This window comes from Nomascus leucogenys, chromosome X (assembly GCF_006542625.1).
Source record: "Nomascus leucogenys isolate Asia chromosome X, Asia_NLE_v1, whole genome shotgun sequence".
NCBI classification, from domain to species: domain Eukaryota; kingdom Metazoa; phylum Chordata; class Mammalia; order Primates; family Hylobatidae; genus Nomascus; species Nomascus leucogenys.
In genome coordinates, this window is record NC_044406.1 from 67,883,836 (window position 1) to 67,905,648 (window position 21,813).

The 21,813-nt window shown below is 36.7% G+C and overlaps 1 protein-coding gene across 7 annotated transcripts in view; it reads right to left on the bottom strand.

Moving 5' to 3' along the window:
- ATRX (ATRX chromatin remodeler) overlaps window positions 1–21,813 on the bottom strand; it is a 296,672-nt gene that overhangs the window by 36,954 nt on the left and 237,905 nt on the right. For all 7 annotated transcript variants that reach the window (XM_030807617.1, XM_030807624.1, XM_030807622.1 and 4 more), the window contains 2 exons: window positions 15,884–16,061; window positions 14,658–14,852 (listed from right to left, as the gene is read on the bottom strand). In XM_030807617.1, coding sequence (XP_030663477.1) covers window positions 14,658–14,852; window positions 15,884–16,061 — 373 coding nt within the window. The remainder of the gene's footprint in view (window positions 1–14,657; window positions 14,853–15,883; window positions 16,062–21,813) is intronic.

Genomic DNA, 21,813 nt, shown 5'->3' on the forward strand with positions numbered 1-21,813 from the left:
AATCACAGACAAACAGAAAGCCAAATCATGAGTGAACTCCTATTAACAATTGCTACAAAGACAATAAAACACCTAGGAATACGACTTACAAGGGATGTGAAGGACCTCTTCAAGGAGAACTACAAACCACTACTCAAGGAAATAAGAGAGGACACAAATAAATGGAAAAACATTCCATGCTCATGGATGGGAAGAATCAATATCGTGAAAATGGCCATACTGCCCGAAGTAATGTATACATTCAATGCTATCCCCATCAAGCTACCACTGACTTTCTTCACAGAATCGGAAAAAAAAACTACTTTAAATTTCATATGGAACCAAAAAAGAGCCCGCAGGGCCACGACAATCCTAAGCAAACAGAACAAAGCTGGAGGCATCATGTTACCTGACTTCAAACTATACCACAAGGCTCCAGTAACCAAAACAGCATGGTACTGGTACCAAAACAGATATATAGACCAATGGAACAAAACAGAGGCCTCAGAAATAACACCACACATCTACAACCATCTGATCTTTGACAAACCTGACACAAAGAAGCAATGGGGAAAGGACTCCCTATTTAATAAATGGTGTTGGGAAAACTGGTTAGCCATATGCAGAAAACTGAAACTGGACCCCTTCCTTACACCTTATACAAAAATTAACTCAATATGGATTAAAGACTTAAACATAAGACCTAAAACTATAAAAATCCTAGAAGAAAACCTAGGCAATACCATTCAGGACATGAGCAAAGACTTCATGTCTAAAAAACCAAAAGCAATGGCAACAAAAGCCAAAATTGACAAATGGGATCTAATTAAACTAAAAAGCCTATGCACAGCAAAATAAACAATCATCGGAGTGAACAGGCAACCTATAGAATGGGAGAAAATTTTTGCAATCTATCCATCTGACAAAGGGCTAATATCCAGAATCTACAAAGAATTTAAACAAATTTACAAGAAAAAAACAACCCTATCAAAAAGTGGGCAAAGTATATGAACAGACACTTCTCAGAAGAAGACACGTATGTGGCCAACAGACATGAAAAAATGCTCATCATCACTGCTCATTAGAGAAATGCAAATCAAAACCACAATGAAATACCATCTCATGCCAGTTAGAATGGTGATCATTAAAAAGTCAGGAAAAAACAGGTGCTGGAGAGGATGTGGAGAAATAGGAATGCTTTTACACTGTTGGTGGGCGTGTAAATTAGTTCAACCATTATGGAAGACAGTGTGGCGATTCCTCAAGGATCTAGAACCAGAAATACCATTTTGACTCAGCGATCCCATTACTGGGTATATACCCAAAGGATTATAAATCATTCTAGTATAAAGATACATGCACACGTATGTTTACTGTGGCATTATTCACAATAGCAAAGACTTGGAACCAACCCAAATGCCCATGAATGACAGACTGAATAAAGAAAATGTGGCACATATACACCATGGAATACTATGCAGCCATAAAAAAGGACGAGTTCATGTCCTTTGCAGGGACATGGACGAAACCGGAAACCATCATTCTCAGCAAACTAACACAAGAACAGAAAATCAAACACCGCATGTTCTCACTCATAAGTGGGAGGTGAACAATGAGAACACATGAACACAAGGAGGGGAATATCACACACTGGGGCCTGTTGAGGGGTGGGGATCTAGGGGAGGGATAGCATTAGGAGAAATACCTAATGTAGGTGACGGGTTGATGGGTACAGCAAGCCACTATGGCATGTGTATAACTATGTAACAAAACTGTACATTCTGCACATGTACCCCAGAACTTAGAATATTAAATATATATATATATATATATATATATACATAAAATAAAAGAAAATAACCACCAAATGCAGTGTATACAACTTGAATGGAACTTGATATGAACAAACTAGCTCTAAAAGACACTTTGGATACAAGTGGGGTAATCGGAATATGGATGTCTGGGGTAATCGAAATATGGATGTCTTATGAGATGGTGTCAGGGAATTAGGAAGTTATTCATTTTATGGTATTGTAATTATATAATAAAGTCTTACTACTTCAAAGATGTCTTATATACTGAAGTATTTACAAGTGAAATGCCATATACTTGTAATTTAAAAGACTTCAGAAAAACAGATGAGGCAAATGTGGCAAAACAATAATTGGTATATTTTTCTGGTTTGAATATGTTCACAATGGGAAATTTTTGAAAATTAATTAACAATTTTTTTCATATTTTCTTTGCAACAAGAGAGACAGAAAACATTAGAATATATGGCAGAATCCTGGGACAGCTCAAACTCTAAAAGAGAGGGTCAGTACCCTTCCCCCTTCTGGTTAGCGCTATAGTCTAGCTTTTCGAAAGAGTATTCGAAAGCTGGGATCTGGAAACTTAGCCATCTGTAGATTCGTTTAAAGCTAAACTGAATGCATGGCTGCATACCAGCACTGTTCTAAGAACTTCATTTAATTTTTCATAATAACTCTATGAAGCACATACAATCATCATCCCCATATTATGGATGAAACTACTCACATGGCAAACCAGCATGGGCTGCTAGCTCCCACCCTCAAAACCAACTCTGCAGAAACTATAGAAGGGAAAAGGAAATATGAATTCCAGAAACTTATAGACAATGTGTGCATATGTGCATGTACACACACACAGACATCCCTGGGGTAACAAATGGCATCATATTTTACCTAAAACATAGTTACTGAAACAGATGAAATAAAGGAAGATATTACCAATATGGAATTCAAACAAATTTAAGAGTCTAAATGAAATATTAGGAATAAAAAATAACAGTCGAAAAAATAACTCAGTATAAACAGCAAGCGGGGTACAGTTGAATATCTTAGTGAATTAGGAGATAAGACTGAGATACTCTTCCAGAAGATAGTAAGAAAGAATAAAGAAATAGGAATGCAAAAGAAAAGCTAAAAGATATGGAGGCTAAAAGAGCAGGCATTCAGATAGTAACAGTCTCAGAAAGAGACAAAAATAAAAATGGAAAGGATGATATTTTTGAAGAACTAATGGACATACATTTCTCAGAAGTATAGATGAAAAAACTGAGGCACATAAGTCAGATATTTTGACTAAGATACAGATTCAAACCCTGGTCTTGACCCAGGACCCCTGCTCTTAACCACTCTGCTACACTGACTTAGGGCTAAGGATCAGTAAGTTCAGCACCAAAGACAATCAAGGAGGAATAGGATCAGCTCTGACACCGTAAGATTGTGTAGTAACTAGATGAAATCCATACCCTCCCCAATATTATACACCTTGATAACACTGAAAGTGCCTTTCCATAAACCCACAGTATTGATTAAAGCAGTGTAAAGTCATATCAAACCTCGATTTACTTCTCCACAAGCTTAATCATATAGAATATTAATGTCAGGATAGTATAGTGTAATGGTTAAAGAGTATGGAGTCTGTAGTCACAGCACTGAGTTCAAGCCCTGGTGCCACCACTTTCCATGCCATAATTTCATCAGAAAATAGAAAAAATTGTACCTGCTTTGTAAGGATTAAAAGGTAATGCTAGTAAAATCCTTAGCACAGTGCCTGGCACAAACATTGCTCAGTAAAGCTTAGATACTGTTTGTTTTTTTAATTCAAAGGTTTAGCTGATAACTATTGTAAAGGCAAATTATACTACTACATACCTTGTACACACGAGAGTGGTAGACCTTGTCAGAAATAGATTCCCAAGGCCTACCTCCAGAAATTCTGATTCAGTAGGTCTTAGATGAAGCCAGGAATCTGCATTTTTTTTTGAGACAGGGTCTCACTCTGTCACCCAGGCTGGAGTGTAGTGGTACAAACTTGGCTCACTGCAGCCTTGACCTCCTGGATTCAAGGGATCCTCCCAACTCAGTCTCCGAAACAGCTGAGACTACAGGTGTATGCCACCAAGCCTGGCTAATTTTCTGTAGAGACAGAGTCTTGCCATGTTGCCCAGGCTGATCTTGAACTCCTGGATTCAAGCAATCCTCCCACCTCAGCCTCCCAAAGTGCTGAGATTAGAGGTGTGTGCCACTGTGTCTGACTAGGAATCTGCATTTTTAATCAAGCCACCAGGTGATTCTCCAAGAAGTACACACAAGGAAAAACACTATTTTAAAGGCATGTCAACTATTGCCTCACAACATTTCGCTTGCAATTTTAGCACAAAAATTCATTTGTTCACATAGTACATTTTTATTGAATACTTGCTATGTGCTATATTATGTATTATGCCAGGTATTGGGGACAGAGTGATGAAGATGCATTAATATAGTTCTTGCCCTCCTAGGCTAATAGGAAGTTTATATTCTAGAGAGAATAGATATTTTAATTTGCCTATAAAGCAAAAAAGCTTACCATTTAATCCATTTATTAAATGAGCATTTACTAAATGCAAACCTGGTATTTTAAATTTCAGGATTTCTATGATCTTAAGCAGCAAATATTTCTAGTACTTCCAACTCTCCATAAGGAGACACTTTTTAAAGTCTATCCTAAACTCTCCCCAGTAGAATCGTGCATACCATCCCCAACTCTGCCCTCCACCCCAACACTGCCAGCAAGGCTGCCTTATCTACATTGATGTTTCCACTGACAATTATTTATAAGACAGCTTGCCAGCGTTAGGGAGGCTGCCATCTCAGGGTATCATTGGCTCCATGGTCTCTGTAACCCAAATGTTTTCCCTAAAAGACTTGGTAAATGGCTCCTTAATAGTTTTTCTTGTGTCATAAGGTGGTACAATAAAAAATAAGATAAAACAGCACTATAAATAAAGTATGGTCAGTCTGTTAACAAGTATTTATTGTGTAGTTTGTGGAGGGAAAATAGAAGCATCTCTTTACTTTTGAAAATTAGTACAGAAGCATCAGCTGGCTATAAGGTAGACTTTATTCTAAAGTTGCCTATATTATTTAAGAAAAAAAAACCCTTTCAATGTTCTTTGTCAACTGCATGCTAACTTTATTGAAAGTGAAGATCAATATCTAATAAATATTATATTCTTTCCTGATTACAATTGATCTCTGAGGGAATGCAAGCCTCAAATACCTATGTCTTCTGCAGCTTAGCTGAGATGATCTCCTCTGGCTCCTAAATGTTTTTAGTTTTCTACTGATCTGTCATATATCAAGATTAATTTTCCACTCAGGATCAGGACCTCACATGACTCCTCTGAAATTCCAAAAATGTAAGTCCGTAAGTATTTCAGAGAAATGATCCTACTATAATGGTAATATTAATAACAATTATGGAAACAAAAACAACAGCTAACATTTGAACACTTACTATGCACTAGGTAGTATGTTTACATGAATTACCTCCTTTGCGAGAGAAGTACCGGCACTATTCTTATCTTCTTCAGGAAAACGAGGCTTAGAAAGCTTACACGGTTTGCCTAAGATTACATCTGAAAAGGGTGGTTGGCAAGTTACTTAGGAGAGGGCTTAAACAAGCTGCTCTTTTTACTTGGCATCAACCACCCCAACAAAAAACGAATAGGACACTTGTAATCTGCAAAGAAATGGTAGAATTCAAACAATTTTTCTGATGCCTGTTATTTTTTCTGGTGGTCTATTCATATTCAGATGAATAACAATCACTTTATACTAGTAAATACAAAGATAGGAATAATATTCAAACTTGTTTTATTAAACAAAAAAACCCTAAACCTGTGATTTAAAAAGGCAAAGAAGTAGGAGACAATGACATCAAACCTCATATATGCTTCAATTATGAGCATGGCTTCCTAGAAGTATATGACAACAAATATTAGGTTCACATACCACCATGTGGTTCATACCCCAAAGGCTACTAACACTTGCTCTACAATTAAATGTGTTATTTTGAACCTTTATTCTCAAAAGTAAATGTATGCAGGTTAACAGAAAGTTCCTGAAATAGGTGGATTAGCTATTTCATACTTTACATCAAATTATTTTAATGGAATGTATTTCACACTGGTATTAAGAATGACTAAGGTGAAACCTTGTATTACCATCTGCCGGCTAATAAAACTGTACAATAACATCTATGTTCAGTAAATTATGCTTTGAAGTATTAAAGTTTGAATACAGGAGTAAAGAAAGGGGAGAACACTGCACACAAATTCAGCGTAGAGAAAACAAACCTAAAGCCTCACTTAAGATACTTTAATTTAAATCCCCATTTTGTTCTCCCTGTAATCATCAAGTAGTCCACATTTAAAAAGACATACGTAGTCCAGTGCTGGAAAAGGGAAGTATAAAAAAATTTCTATGCCAGTTTTACTGGCTTTTGTTTTCTTAATAAAAGGTACAGAGTAGGCTGTGTATACTGTACTTAAGAGGAACGTAACACCCACTTAAGCATATTATAAAATACAACATTGGCTGCAGGTGGTGACTCATGCCTGTAATCCCAGCACTTTGGGAGGCCGAGGTGGGTCGATCACTTGAGGCCAGGAGTTCGAGACCAGCCTGGCCAACATGGAGAAAGCCCATCTCTATGAAAAATACAAAAATTAGCCAGGCGTGGTGGCACATGCCTGTAATCCCAGCTACTCAGGTGGCTGAGGCACAAGAATCACTTGAACCCCAGAGGGGGAGGTTGCAGTGAGCTGAGATTGCAGCACTCCAGCCTGGGCGACAGAGTGAGACTATCTCAAAATAAAATAAAACATGATCTTGACCAAAATTTTCATCTCTGATATCTGTACAATTAGTAAGTTTATTACCAGAAAAGGTACTTTCTCTAACATAATTTACATAAATGTTAACAGGTTAGCTATCAATTTAACATTTACATAAACGTTAACAGAGGTTAGCTATTAATTTAACATTTTAAACACAAGCCATTAAGAATAAGTTAACAAATCGATATTCCTAGAAACTTGTGTTAAACTACTTATAAGTCTAGATCATGCTACAGTTTCAAAATGGCTGAGAAACATTACCCTGAACAACTAAAAAGATGCACAGATACTTGGTAGAGATGATTCAGGAGGCCCTTAAATCAACTTATTAAAAAATAGGTTCATAGGACGTCAAGGCTATTATATTTCCAAAAGGGAAACGCAGCAACAGTAAGAATCCAATGAGGGGATTTAAAATAATAAAGTGGACAGGCGTAGTGGCTCATGCCTGTAATCCTAACACTTTGGGAGGCCGAGGCAGGAGGATCACATGATGCCAGGAGTTCAGGACCAGCCTAGGCAACAGAACGAGATCTTGTCTCAAAAATAAAATGAAATGAAATAAAATGAAATGAAATGAAATAAAATAAAAATAATAAAGTAACGAGTAGAGTGGTGAATGAAGCCGACTAAGATAGCAAATTCAGCATATAACTGAAAATACAAATTAAAGCTCCAATTCTCTTCCTTCCACAAACCCACTATGATAGACTAACCAATCTTCATCTCAATTTTACTGCTTGAAAAGTAAGTCTAATTCCGACACTGCTTTGCAATGATATATGGATCACTAAGGAACACTATAAAGGCAACTAGAATTTCAAAAAAGTCTAGATAAAAGTGCCAAGCAATTATCCACCATGATCAAGTGGGCTTCATCCCTGGGATGCAAGGCTGGTTCAACATACGCAAATCAATAAACGTAATCCAGCATATAAACTGAACCAAAGACAAAAACCACATGATTATCTCAATAGATGCAGAAAAGGCCTTTGACAAAATTCAACAGCCCTTCATGCTAAAAACTCTCAATAAATTAGGTATTGATGGGACGTACCTCAAAATAATAAGAGCTATTTATGACAAACCCACAGCCAAGATCATACTGAATGGGCAAAAACTGGAAGCATTCCCTTTGAAAACTGGCACAAGACAGGGATGCCCTCTCTCACCACTCCTACTCAACATAGTGTTGGAAGTTCTGGTCAGGGCAATCAGGCAGGAGAAAGAAATAAAGGGAATTCAATTAGGAAAAGAGGAAGTCAAATTGTCCCTGTTTGCAGATGACATGATTGTATTTCTAGAAAACCCCATCGTCTCAGCCCAAAATCTCCTTAAGCTGATAAGCAACTTCAGCAAAGTCTCAGGATACAACATCAATGTGCAAAAATCACAAGCATTCCTATACACCAATAACAGACAAACAGAGAGCCAAATCATGAGTGAACCCCCATTCGCAGTTGCTTCAAAGAGAATAAAATACCTAGGAATCCAACTTACAAGGAACGTGAAGGACCTCTTCAAGGAGAACTACAAACCACTGCTCAATGAAATAAAAGAGGACACAAACAAATGCAAAAACATTCCATGCTCATGGATAGGAAGAATCAATATCGTGAAAATGGCCATACTGCCCAAGGTAATTTATAGATTCAATGCCATCCCCACCAAGCTACCAATGACTTTCTTCACAGAATTGGAAAAAACTACTTTAAAGTTCATATGGAACCAAAAAAGACTCCGCATTGCCAAGTCAATCCTAAGCTAAAAGAACAGAGCTGGAGGCATCATGCTACCTGACTTCAAACTATACTACAAGGCTACAGTAACCAAAACAGCATGGTACTGGTACCAAAACAGAGATATAGACCAATGGAACAGAATAGAGCCCTCGGAAACAATACCACACATCTACAACCATCTGATCTTTGACAAACCTGACTAAAACAAGAAATGGGGAAAGGATTCCCTATTTAATAAATGGTGCACTGGGAAAACTGGCTAGCCAGATGTAGAAAGGTGAAACTGGATCCCTTCCTTACACCTTATACAAAAATTAATTCAAGATGGATTAAAGACTTAAATGGTAGACCTAAAACCATAAAATCCCTAAAAGAAAACCTAGGCAATACCATTCAGGACATAGGCATGGGCAAGGACTTCATGTCTAAAACACCAAAAGCAATGGCAACAAAAGCCAAAATTGACAAATGGGATCTAATTAAACTAAAGAGCTTCTGCACAGCAAAAGAAACTACCATCAGAGTGAACAGGCAACCTACAGAATGGGAGAAAATTTTTGCAATCTACTCATCTGACAAAGGGCTAATATCCAGATTCTACAAAGAACTCAAACAAATTTACAAGAAAAAAAAAAACAACCCCATCACCAAGAGAGTGAAGGATATGAACAGACACTTCTCAAAAGAAGACATTTATGCAGTCAAAAAACACATGAAAAAATGCTCATCATCACTGGTCATCAGAGAAATGCAAATCGAAACCACAATGAGATACCATCTCACACCAGTTAGAATGGCCATCATTAAAAAGACAGGTGCTGGAGAGGATGTGGAGAAATAGGAACACTTTTACACTGTTGGTGGGACTCTAATCTAGTTCAACCATTGTGGAAGTCAGTGTGGTGATTCCTCAAGGATCTAGAACCAGAAATACCATTTGACCCAGCCATCCCATTACTGGGTATATACCCAAAGGATTATAAATCATGCTGCTATAAAGACACACGCACATGTATGTTTACTATTCACAATAGCAAAGACTTGGAACCAACCCAAATGCCCACCAATGATAGACCGGATTAAGAAAATGTGGCACATATACACTATGGAATACTATGCAGCCATAAAAAAGGATGAGTTCATGTCCTTTGCAGGGACATGGATGGAGCTGGAAATCATCATTCTCAGCAAACTATCACAAGGATAGAAAACCAAACACCACATGCTCTCACTCATAGGTGGGAATTGAACAATGAGAACACTTGGACACAGGAAGGGGAACATCACATACCAGGGCCTGTCGTGGGGTCAGGGGAGGGGGGAGGGATAGCATTAGGAGATATACCTAATCTAAACGACGAGTTAATGGGTGCAGCACACCAACATGGCACACGTATACATATGTAACAAACCTGCATGTTGTGCACATGTACCCTAGAACTTAAAGTATAATAATAATAAAGTGCCAAGCATTGCATTATTCACTAAGGATAGTGAAGGAAGCACAGAATGCAATTCTTGCCTTTAAAGAGGTACAAAGACAAGAAAAATAGTCAGGTGGCTAATTAAGTCTGAGGTATTAAATCAAATTAGAAGTAGAGAAGTAAAAACTGAACAAGAAGAGAAATGGAGGAACAGGAATTAAGTAATAATGACCTAAAGAGGAAATGATGAAGCAGAAAGAGATATAGTAATCACATATCAAGTAAGTTAAAAAGAAGTGCTTTTGGGACTACCAAAAGACAAAAAAACCTCATAAAAGCATGGAACTTAATTATTACTTAGATAACAGCAATTGCAAGGATGAAAATGTATCATTTTGAGCAGTCTTTCATCTTAAAAATCATGGACAAAAAGGAAGGTGTTTGCAATTGTACTATAATAACAGGAACCATCTTCAAAATACCTTGAATAAAAGCAGCTTCAAACACCAAAAAATCCCTCACCATGAATATCAAAACGTACCAAGAAATCCCTTGCCATGAATATCAAAATGTACCCATTTCAGATGACCAGTTTTCAAATTCTATTAAACTAGTGGCAATGTTACATGAAATTCTAATTATAAATCAAGGGAACATTAATAATTACTGAGTATCTACATTATGCCCAGTACTTCTCTGTCTCCATTGCTAACATCTCATTTCAGGCCTGTATTACCTCTCCCACCTGAATCATTTTAGTAGCATCCTAACGAGTATCTTAATATCTATTTTCTTTTCTCTGATCCATCCTCCACACTGATAAATAAAATGATTTTTTTCTAAAATGAAAATGTGATGGTAGTCTCTTGCTTAAAATTGTTAAATAGATACCACAACCTGTAACACAACGTACAAACTAATTTCTATGATTTGATTCCCACCTACCTTTCCAGTCTTTACTTTTACCTCTTCCCACACTCACCCTTACTCTACCACTATCTCCTTATACTCTTATTTATTTTTAACTACTTGAGGTTCTTCAAACTTATTATGCCATGTTATGCATGTGCTTCTTTTTTTCTATTCCCCGTCTTGAAGGGCCTTTTGCTCTTCTGCCCTCTTAGCAATGCAAACAGTTACCCAGTTCTACTTTCAACATCTGTTCAAGCATATCAATATCCATCCCCAACTTTCCAAGAAAGAAATGAATATTCCTTCCTTGGCACCTGCACAGATTTCTATTATAGGATCTGTAACTCTTACTATATTACTTGCTTAAAGTAAGCTTTTAAGACTATAGCTTCGTGGGAACAGAATCCTAGACTTATTTATCAGTGTATCCTTAGAGACCAGTACAATTGGCATATCATAGGCACCCCAAAATGTTTAAATCAATGAATGAATAACTAAGCTTTATTATTTAAGATAAAATTTTTCGGCTGGGCAAAGTAGCTCACACCTGCAATCCCAGCATTTTGGGAGGCCGAGGCAGGTGAATCATCTGAGGTCGGGAGTTTGAGATCAGCCTGGCCAACATGGTGAAACCCCATCTCTACTAAAAATATAAAAATTAGCTGGGTGTGGTGGCACATGTCTATAATCTCAGCTACTTGGGAGGCTGAGGCACAAGAATCATTTGAACCCAGGAGGCGGAGGCTGCAGTGAGCCGAGATCACGCCGTTGCACTCCAGCCTGGGCAACAGAGCAAGACTCTGTCTCAAAGAAAAAAAACCATTTTCGCTGCCTATCCTTTTAAAAGCTAGTCTATTATCAGTTGAGTTCTACCATTTATTTTCATGAAATGTCTGATTGAGCCCACAATAATCACTCCAGGCTAATTTTCTAAAAGTCCAGATTCATCATACAACAGCCCCATTCAAGAACTTACAGTAAACATTATTTTAAAGCACAATGCCTCCATTTGCCTTCATGGCTTTCCTACTTATCTAACCTCCACTCTTCATCAATGCCAGGCCAATTTCATCATCCCTTAAGCCTGGTACATAAATTCTTACCTCTGTCCCTTTGCCCAAACTGTTCAATCTCTCATTCACACTTGATTCTTCCCTTTATCCAATTAAATACTAACCATCTTTTATAGGCCAATCAAGTCTGATTTTTCTCCCATCAAAATTGTATCTGAATGCTCCATCCTTCCCCTATTATAAGCAAAGATACTCAGAACCAGTCACATCAGCACTTCATTCTTTCCCTTTTAAGAATGTTACTTTTTTCTCTCCAACCGGATTATCAGCTCCTTCAGGTATCTGATTGTACTTCCTTTATAGATCTCTCACAGTTTTTAGTTACTGTGATAGAAAGGCAACATGGCATTGTGTTTTAAAAACTTTTTTTAAAAAAGCAGGCATGTCCTCTCTTTGAATTAAATCTTATGTTGAAGTCCAATACATTAAAAAGATAAAAGAGGGGCTCTGACTGAAATGGGATGTCGGGATCAGAGTGTTCATTGCCTGGCCCCTCTGTACTTGCTTAGCCACATGGTAGCAGTCCCTAAAGCATCTCCTGGGGTCCCTTGTAACACAGTTTGAAAATGACTGGGTTCACAATGAGATGCCATCTCACGCCAGTTAGAATAACGATCATTAAAAAAGTCAGGAAACAACAGATGCTGGTGAGGATGTGGAGAAATAGGAACGCTTTTACACTGTTGGGAGTATAAATTAGTTCAACCACTGCGGAAGACAGTGTGGCGATTCCTCAAGGATCTAGAACCAGAAATACCATTTGACTCAGCAATCTCATTACTGGGTATATACCCAAAGGATTATAAATCATTCTACTATAAAGACACATGCACACATACGTTTATCACAGCACTATTTACAATAGCAAAGACCTGGAACCAACCCAAAAGCCCATCAATGACAGACTGGATAAAGAAAATGTGGCACATACACACCAAGGAATACTATGCAGCCATAAAAAGAACGAGTTCGAGTCCTTTGCAGGGACATGGATGAAGCTGGAAACCATCATCCTCAGCAACCTAACACAAGAACAGAAAACCAAACACCGCATGTTCTCACTCGTAAGTGGGAGTTGAACAATGAGAATACATGGACAAGGGGAGGGTCACATCACACACTGGGGCTTGTCAGGGGGTGGGGGGAAAGGGGAAGGAGAACATTAGGACAAATACCTAATGTATGCAGGGCTTAAAACCTAGATGATGGGTTGATAGGTGCAGCAAACCACCATGGCACATGTATACCTATGTAACAAACTGCATGTTCAGCACATGTATAACAGAACTTAAAGTAAAAAAGAAAAAAAAAAGGACCAGGCGCGGTGGCTCACACCTGTAATCCCAGCACTTTGGGAGGCTGAGGTGGGTGGATCACGAGGTCAGGAGTTCAAGACCAACCTGGCCAACATGGTGAAACCCCATCTCTACTAAAAATAGAAAAAAAAGTTGCTGGGCGTGGTGGCAGGCGCCTATAGTCCTAGCTACTTGGGAGGCTGAGGCAGGAGAATCGCTTGAACCCGGGAGGTGGAGGTTGCAGTGAGCTGAGATTGCGCCACTGCACTCCAGCCTGGGCAACACAGTGAGACTGTGTCAAAAAGAGGTAGAAGGAGAGGGAGAGGGAGAGGAGAGGGAGAGGGAGAGGGAGAGGGAGAGGGAGAGGGAGAGGGAGAGGGAGAGGGAGAGGGAGAGGGAGAGGGAGAGGAGGGAGAGGGAGAGAGAGGGAGAGGGAGAGAGAGGGAGAGGGAGAGAGAGGGAGAGGGAGAAAGGGGGAGAGGGAGAGGGAGAGAGGGGAAGAGGGAGGCCGGGGTGAGGGAGAGAGAAGGAGGGGAGAAGAGAGAAAGAAAACTACTGGGTTCAAATTCTAGCTGTAACACTGGTCACGTACCCTTGTGTAATCACAAACTCTAAGTCTCAGCTTCCTGAGATAATGTATGAAACAGGCCTTTGTAAACCGTAAAGTTTTCCATAAATTTGAGGAATATTTAACCTCCACAAGACATAGGCTAAACTGACTATATTATACCATCTTAACAGTTATATCACACAATATTACTGACTGAAAGCATTCTATATTTTGAAGTCCAGATTTATTTAAACTAAAATAAAGCATCCTAAATGTCATTCAATTCTGGAAATCCCAGGTCCTCTGCTTTGTTTCTTGTATTTGAAAATAATTTTCTAATCTCCATTTGGAGGACAAAAAATTATAATGATTAAGAGTAATGCTTTTGAGTTGGTCAGATATGATTTGAAGGCCAGCTTTACAATATGGTGTGTAAACTTGGGTAAGTTACCTAACCTCTCTGAACCTCAATTTCCTCATCTTGAAAATGAAAACAAGACTATCTGCTTTTCAGCTGCTGCTGGATTGAGGGAGATAATCTGAACAATGTCTTGTTTTTCTTAGTATTCTCTCACAGTATACCTCTCAAAGTCAGCAAATAATACACGTTTATAAAATGAACTGGTTTCCTGCAACCCAAAATTCACCATATGAATAAATTCGAAGTAATTTCCCCTTTTCTAATTGGAAAATTTGTCTGCTACTTCTTATAAAAGTTGAAGTGTAAAGTATTATTAGAAAATATGCTAATTAGATATATGTGGCATAAAATATGTGTTTTGGAATATACTATCTTTTTGTGGTGCTATATGGAGAACTGATCAAGCACCCTATCATTTATAATTTTCTAGACAAAATTCATTAAATATCATTTTATTATCCTTGAAAAATTCTGAAATATAGCCTTAATCAAATGACTAACTTTCATATTAGTAGTAAAATTTCCTTAGTCCACGTTGGTTTGTTAAGCCAATAATCTAAATATGTTTACCTTTGGCAGCATGGGAGTATCCCTCTTCTTCTTCTTTTCTGAATTAGGGTCATCTAATAAGTCTGGCTCAAAAGTATAAAGTTCAGTAAGTTCATTCATAGTAAAATGACGCTCCACCTGCTGCTGATCAACAACTCGAAAAGACAGTGACTGCTTAGTTACTTGCCGATCATAAATCTTATCTTCCATGGTTCCCTTTGTAAAAAGAAGGAAGAATATACAAAAAAATAAAATTTTGTAAGCATGAAACTTAATCAAGGATAAATACGGTTACTGGTTAATATGAAATGGTAAAACTTCATGGTAGTATATTGCCATAAAGAAAAACTCATCAGCAATTTTGCTTAATTCATGAAAGATTTCATCTGTTTAGCATAGTTTACCATAACAAATAAAATTACATTACTGATAATTATTCTATATTAACTGACCAAAATGCATTCATGTGTTGCTTTATTTATTTCTGTACTCTGTAGAAGGAGAACAGCAGGCAGATACCAGAGTAAACAGAAATAAAGGGACAGACACAAAAAAACATTTAGGTAAATATTGAAGTTAGAATGCAAGAGAGTAGTTTGATTCCTTTTCAATGTAATATAATAAGCTATCAAACACCATAAAATGCCTTTATATCGTTTTATTTTCTATAATTTCAAGACAGAAAACAAATATAAAATACCATATCCATTACATATAAACTACATTAAATGTATACATTATATTATATTAAATGTGCACTAAATATAATAAAAAGTACATTATAAATGAGAATGTACAGAAGTTTTAAACTTAACAGGAAAGAAAAAAATAAAAGAAAATTGAATAAATAAATAAATAACAGGAAAGAGTTTACATAAAGTTGTCAATCAACTTATGTACTAAAGAAGATCAAATAAGCAAGGATCTACCAAAAAAAATCCAGTCTCTGGTTGAGAAGCCCAGATTTGGAGGCAGGTTGAGAGGGGTTGCATCTGCTGTGGGTAGCATCTGCTAGATCTGTTTACTCATGCAAAACAATCTCAACCTGAGAAAGATGACATTACAGAAATGGATACACTACAAAACAGAAAATCAAGAAAAGCCAAAACTGACTTCTGCTGCTTTATGTACAGAAATGGTATTTCCAACTTTGTTTCCCTCTCTGTAATACACATATGTTCCATATCTCTAAAATATTATCAGTTTCACATGAACTTTCAATATGAAAAAGAGAATTATAAACCTACCTGAGCTAAGAACCTATATACATAAACAGGCTTAGTTTGTCCAAAGCGATAAACTCTGAATATACTCTGGATGTCATAAGATGGATTCCAAGAAGCGTCGAATATAATTACTCGATTAGCAGCTACCAGATTAATTCCTAGAGATCCTGCTTTAGTAGAAATGATAAATAATCGCCCTCTGAAAATGAAAATATAGAATAAATGCTTCAGTAATTAGTACTTTACAAATATTTTAATTACAATATGACTTTTTGATACTTAGGCAGTTTTTTTTAACTATTAAGAGTTCAGAGAATTCATTTCTTACTTACTGAAGAAAATAATATATTATCTAAGGAGTCAGGATGATAATACATATGCCCAGGAAGAATCCTATTGTTGGAAAATAAAATAGTCTGATTTAAGAATAAAGATGAAATGAAAAATCAAATATTTACAATGTAGTCAAGGTTTTATTTACAGATTTCTGAATAAATTTAGAGAATTTATATATAACTTGAAAGTCTATATTGTATTGGTTACAGTTAGGGGCACTAAGTACATCAAAATGAAGGAAAATGCAAAAGTAGGTGAATATGTAGGGGTGACTCAACATTTATAATACAGCATAATGAATGTAAGGAGAGGCGTTAGACAGATGCAAGGTACTGAGGTAGATAAAACAGGAGCAAGAAGACAGACACAGGGCTCCAGGAAGGGTGTGTCTAAAAAAAAAAAAAGAGAAACTGATAGATTACCTGATTTGTTGGAACACAAGCATTTATAATGTTTCTTTCTTTCTTTTTTTTTTGAGACGGAGACTTGCTCTGTCACCCAGGCGGGAGTGCAATGGCACAATCTTGACTCACTGCAACCTCTGCCTCCCAGGTTCAAGCGATTCTCCTGCCTCATCCTACTGAGCAGCTGGGATTACAGGAACACCACCGTGCCTGGTTAATTTTTGTATTTTTAGTAGAGATAGGGTTTCACCATGTTGGCCAGGCTGGTCTTGAACTCCTGACCTAAGGTAATCTGCCCACCTCGGCCTCCCAAAGTGCTGGGATTACAGATGTGTGCTACCATGCCTGGCCAGGATTTACAATATTTCTACAGGATAATTTAGGAATGAATTGGTGATAGGTATATAGAAAACTAAGCAAATGGTAAAAACAAATCAATACTTCAGCAAAATATAATAAACGAGTACACAAAAAAGGAAAAACAATCACAGTATTCAAGTGGCTTACAAATATTTACATAGCCACAATAAAGAAAACACTGCAAATTAATTTAGGCAAATATTATGAAAAATTATACTGGGAAAACGAATGAGGAAAAGTGTGCATGTGCTGGTGGTAAATTACTACCTTACACTTTAGAAAAGATGTATGTAAGTAAGTAAGAATTGCCAAGAGTTGAAATTGGTTACCTCCAGAAAGTAGAAATCACAGGTAGAAAGAGGTTTGGTCACGGGACTGGTTTTTATTTGAAGCCTTGTAAAACTATCTGTTTTTTAAAAATATGTAAATATATTACTTTGATATTAATGAAAACTTAATTTGAAAAAGATTGGATAAACACTTTTTGAAAATAAAAACAACTCTAAGGAAAAGAATTACTCAGTTCCACTCCCCAGAAACAACCTCCATTCAAATCATGATATATTTCCTATAGGTTTCTTTTTTTCTAAATATATACTTTTCAAATTTTGCAGTCAGGATAATATCTGTATATACAATATGTATTATGAACATTTCCCCAAATTTCTTAGTAAACATCATGCTTGGTAGCTGCATAGTATTTCATTGGATGATTGTACAATAATTTATTTAATAATTTGCTTATTGCTGGTAACTTACAGAGTGACAAAAATCCCTGGAATATAATAAGCTCTCAATAATCAACACAAAATGTCTTTCTTTTCTTTCATGAAAGAAAATTAATGACTAAAATGCCATACTAATTACATTTATAGCATTCATTATACACTAGAATGCAAAGAAACTCTAAATTTAAATGATGGGAAAAAGTTTACAATTTAGTTTACCAATCATATTATATACTAAAGAAAAATTCTGGTATAAAATAAATAGATATTAAATTTATGCTTTATGTCAATTTGGAGCTACCACACATCTATGAATATAGACTATAGAAATTATCACAAAAGTTGACCAATTTTGAAGAAAATGTATTTATCACAGTGTTATTTTATAGTAGCATAAGGTTGAAAATTAAACAATATGTATAACATAGAGAAGGAAATTACACTCTGGCTATGTTACCATTAAAAATCCAAAATACTATGTTATGTAGAAGAAAAGCAGAATATAGAGCCTTACTAAATACAATTGCAAATGCATTAAAAACAAAGCATATACACACAATGTTAATAGTGGTTTTCTGTGGTCAGTGGGATTACGATGACAAGTTTCATCTTTATACCTCTATAACACATACTCATTACAGAGAATAAACTGTAGCATCTTTAATTAGAGGACATACTTGAAGGTATATGGGTAAATGCTGGTCAAAATTATTCCAGTTATTAATATCTATCCCACATAAGCAAAAGATGGCATAGAGCTATAAAAAAGAATCAAGCATATAGAATGGTACAAACTATGTAGGTTAAAAAACACACATACATACATACATACACACACAACACACGTGAAACCTTAAAGAACTTCAATATGCAAGTCCATATTGAGATAAACTACCCAATACATTTTTTGGATATTCTTAATACTAAGTATTAGTACTAAAGTATATGCTCAAAACAAACATAATTAAAATATAAAGCATTATTTGCATAATGCTCCTATAAACCATCTTATACATGTCTTTTGATAAAAGCATTTCTGTCAGGTATATATCTAAGAGTGGAATTGCTGAGTCATAGGGTATTTACATGCACTGTTAAACTGAACAAATTATTCTATAAAGTAGTTATTCCAATTCACATTCCCACCAGCATTGTATGAGGCTTCCAGTTGTTCAGGTCCTTGACAACTCATGGTACTATCTTTTTGTTTTTATTATAACCTTTCAAAAACAGTTTAAGGTTCACAAAAATTACAGCAGCTGAGCTCCCATATATCCTTCACTCTCGGCTTCCAATGGTAACCTACAACTTATATAACAATAATACAGTGTCAAAACCAGGAAATTGATGTTGGTATGAATTCAAGTATAGAGCTCATTTGGGTTTCATCAGTTTTTTGTTTGATGTATATAGTTCTACAAAATTTTATCATGCATGTAGAATCATGTAACCATTACCAAAGCAGGATACAGAACTGTTCTATCATCACAAAAAAACACCTTCCTTGTGTTATCCCTTCATATTCATGCCCTTCCCCTAACCCTAAACCCTGTCAACTACAGATCTGTTCTCTATCATTATACTTCTGTCAAATCAAGAATGGCATTTTCCAGTCAGCATGAGATCCATATAAGTTGTTGCTTGGATCAGTAAGCTGAGCAGCATTCCATTATATAGATATACCACAATTTGTTTATCCATTCACATGTTAAATAACATTTGGTTGTTTCTAGTTGAGGAGCACTCTAAATAAAAGCTGCTGTGAACATTTGTGTTTAAGTTTTTATGTGAAAGTGTTTTCATTTCCATCGGATACATTTCTGAGAGTGTAACTGCAAGGTTATTATGTTTAGTTGTTTTGTTTTGTTTTTTAAACTGCCAAATTGTTTCCCAGAATGGTTATTTTATATTCCCACTAGTAATGTAGGATAGATCTAGTTTCTCTATATCCTCACAAGCATTTAATGCTGTCACTTTTTTATTTTAGCCATGCTGATAGGTGTGAAGTGACAACTCATGTGGTTTTAAATTACATTTTCTTTCTTTTTTAGAGACAAGATCTCACTCTGTCTCCAAGGTTGGAGTGCAGTGGCTCAATCATAGCTCACTGCAACCTCGAATTCCTGAGCTCAAGTGATCCTCCTTCCTCAGCCTCCTAAGTAGTTATGACTATAGACATGTGCCACCATGCCCAGCTAATTGTATTTAATTTTTTGTAGAGACAGATTTTCACCATGTTGCCCAGGCTGGTCTTGAACCTATGGCCTCAAGTGATCCTCCCACTTCAGCCTCCCAAAGCCCTGGGATTGCAGGCCTGAGCCACTAGACTCACCTGAATTACACTTCCGTAATGGCTAGTGATGCTATTTTTTCATATGCTTATTTGACATGCATAGCCTTCTTCAGAGAAGTGTCAGTTCAAGTCCTTTGCCCATTTACTAACTGGGTTGTTTCCTTTCTGAGTTCTTTATACATTCTGAATGAGTCCTTTGTTAAATATGCAAATTGCAAATATTTTCTCCAAGTCTGTAAGTTGTCTTTTCCTTTCCCTAAGAGTCTTTCACAGGCAAAAGTTTTTATTTTTGATTAAGTCCAATTATTGATTTTTTAATTAATGGATTATATGCCTTTGGCATCATGACTAAGAACTCTGACTAACCCTAGATGCAGAAGACTTTCTTCTGTTTTCTTATACAAGTATAATAGTTTTACATTTAGATTTATGATTCCTTTTGACTTGATTTTTTAAAATATGGGTAAGGCTTAAGTAAAGGTTTGTTTTTGGCCTATGAAAGTCTAATTGTTTCAATACCAGTTTTTGAAAAGGCTATGCTCTCTTCATTTAATTGCTTTTGCATCTTTTGTCAAAACCATTTTTAACTTGAATTTCTCTGATAATTAATAAGGATCACCATGCTTTCATACATTTATTGGCCATTCAGATATCATCTTTTGTAAAGTCCTGTTCAAGTTTTTGCCTATTTTTCTATTGGGTTGTCTAGTTTATCCAATTGATTTTTAAGAGTTCTTTATATATCCTGGATGAGACCTTTTTAGATCTACATATTGGAAATAGCTTCTTCAACTTCATGGCTTGCCTTTACACTCTTAACGTGAAATGACGTTTGTATTAGTCAGGGTTTTCCAGAGAAACAGAACCAAAAGGAGTTAAGAACTTGTGTGTGTGTATGTGCGTGTGTGTGTGTGTGTGTGTGTGTAGACATATTACGGGATTAGCCTCACTGTGATTATGGAAGCTGTGAAGTGCTACAATGTGCTGTTCACAAGCTGCAAAACCAGGGAGCTAATCGTATAAATCCTGGTCCCAGTTCAAAGGCCTGAAAATCAGGGGGTAGGGTTGTGGGTGGGGGCAGTTGGTATAAGTCCTAGTCTGTCTGAGTCTGAAGGCTGAAGAACCATGATTATCAGTCTCCAAGGGCTCGATAAGATGGATGTCCCAGTTCAAAGAAAGAGAGAGCAAATTTGCCTTTCTTCTGCATTTTTGGTCTATTCAGGCCCTCAATGGGTAGGATGATGCCCACTCACACTGATGAGGGCAATCTTCTTTACTCAGTCTACTAATTCAAATATCCTTTCAGGAGCACCCTCACAGACATATCCAGAAGTGTTTTATCAGCTGCATGGGCATCTCTTAGCGCAGTCAAACTGACACATAAAATTAACTATCACACCTTTGGTGAACAGAAGTCCTTAATTTTAATGAAGCCCAAATTACCAATCTTGTATATATACAAGGAACAGAAGGCAGCTCTGAAAAGTGAGAAGGATGAGGCAGATGGGTAGGGCCTTCAGGATATAAAGGATAATGTGGTACTGAGTTTCATGGGCTACCTTTTTATTTTTAAAATCTTGTTTTTTTTTGAGACAGGGTCTTGAATTGTCACCCACACTGGAGTGCAATGGCATGATCACAGCTCACTGCAGCCTTGACTTGCTGGGCTCAAGCACTCCTCCCACCTCAGCCTCCCAAGTAGCTGGGACTACAGAAATGCACTAATGCACCCAGCTAATTTTCAAATTTTTTTGTAGAGAAAGGGTCTCACTATGTTGCCCAGACTGGTCTTCAACTCCTGGGCTCAAGTGATCCTCCTGCCTCACTTCC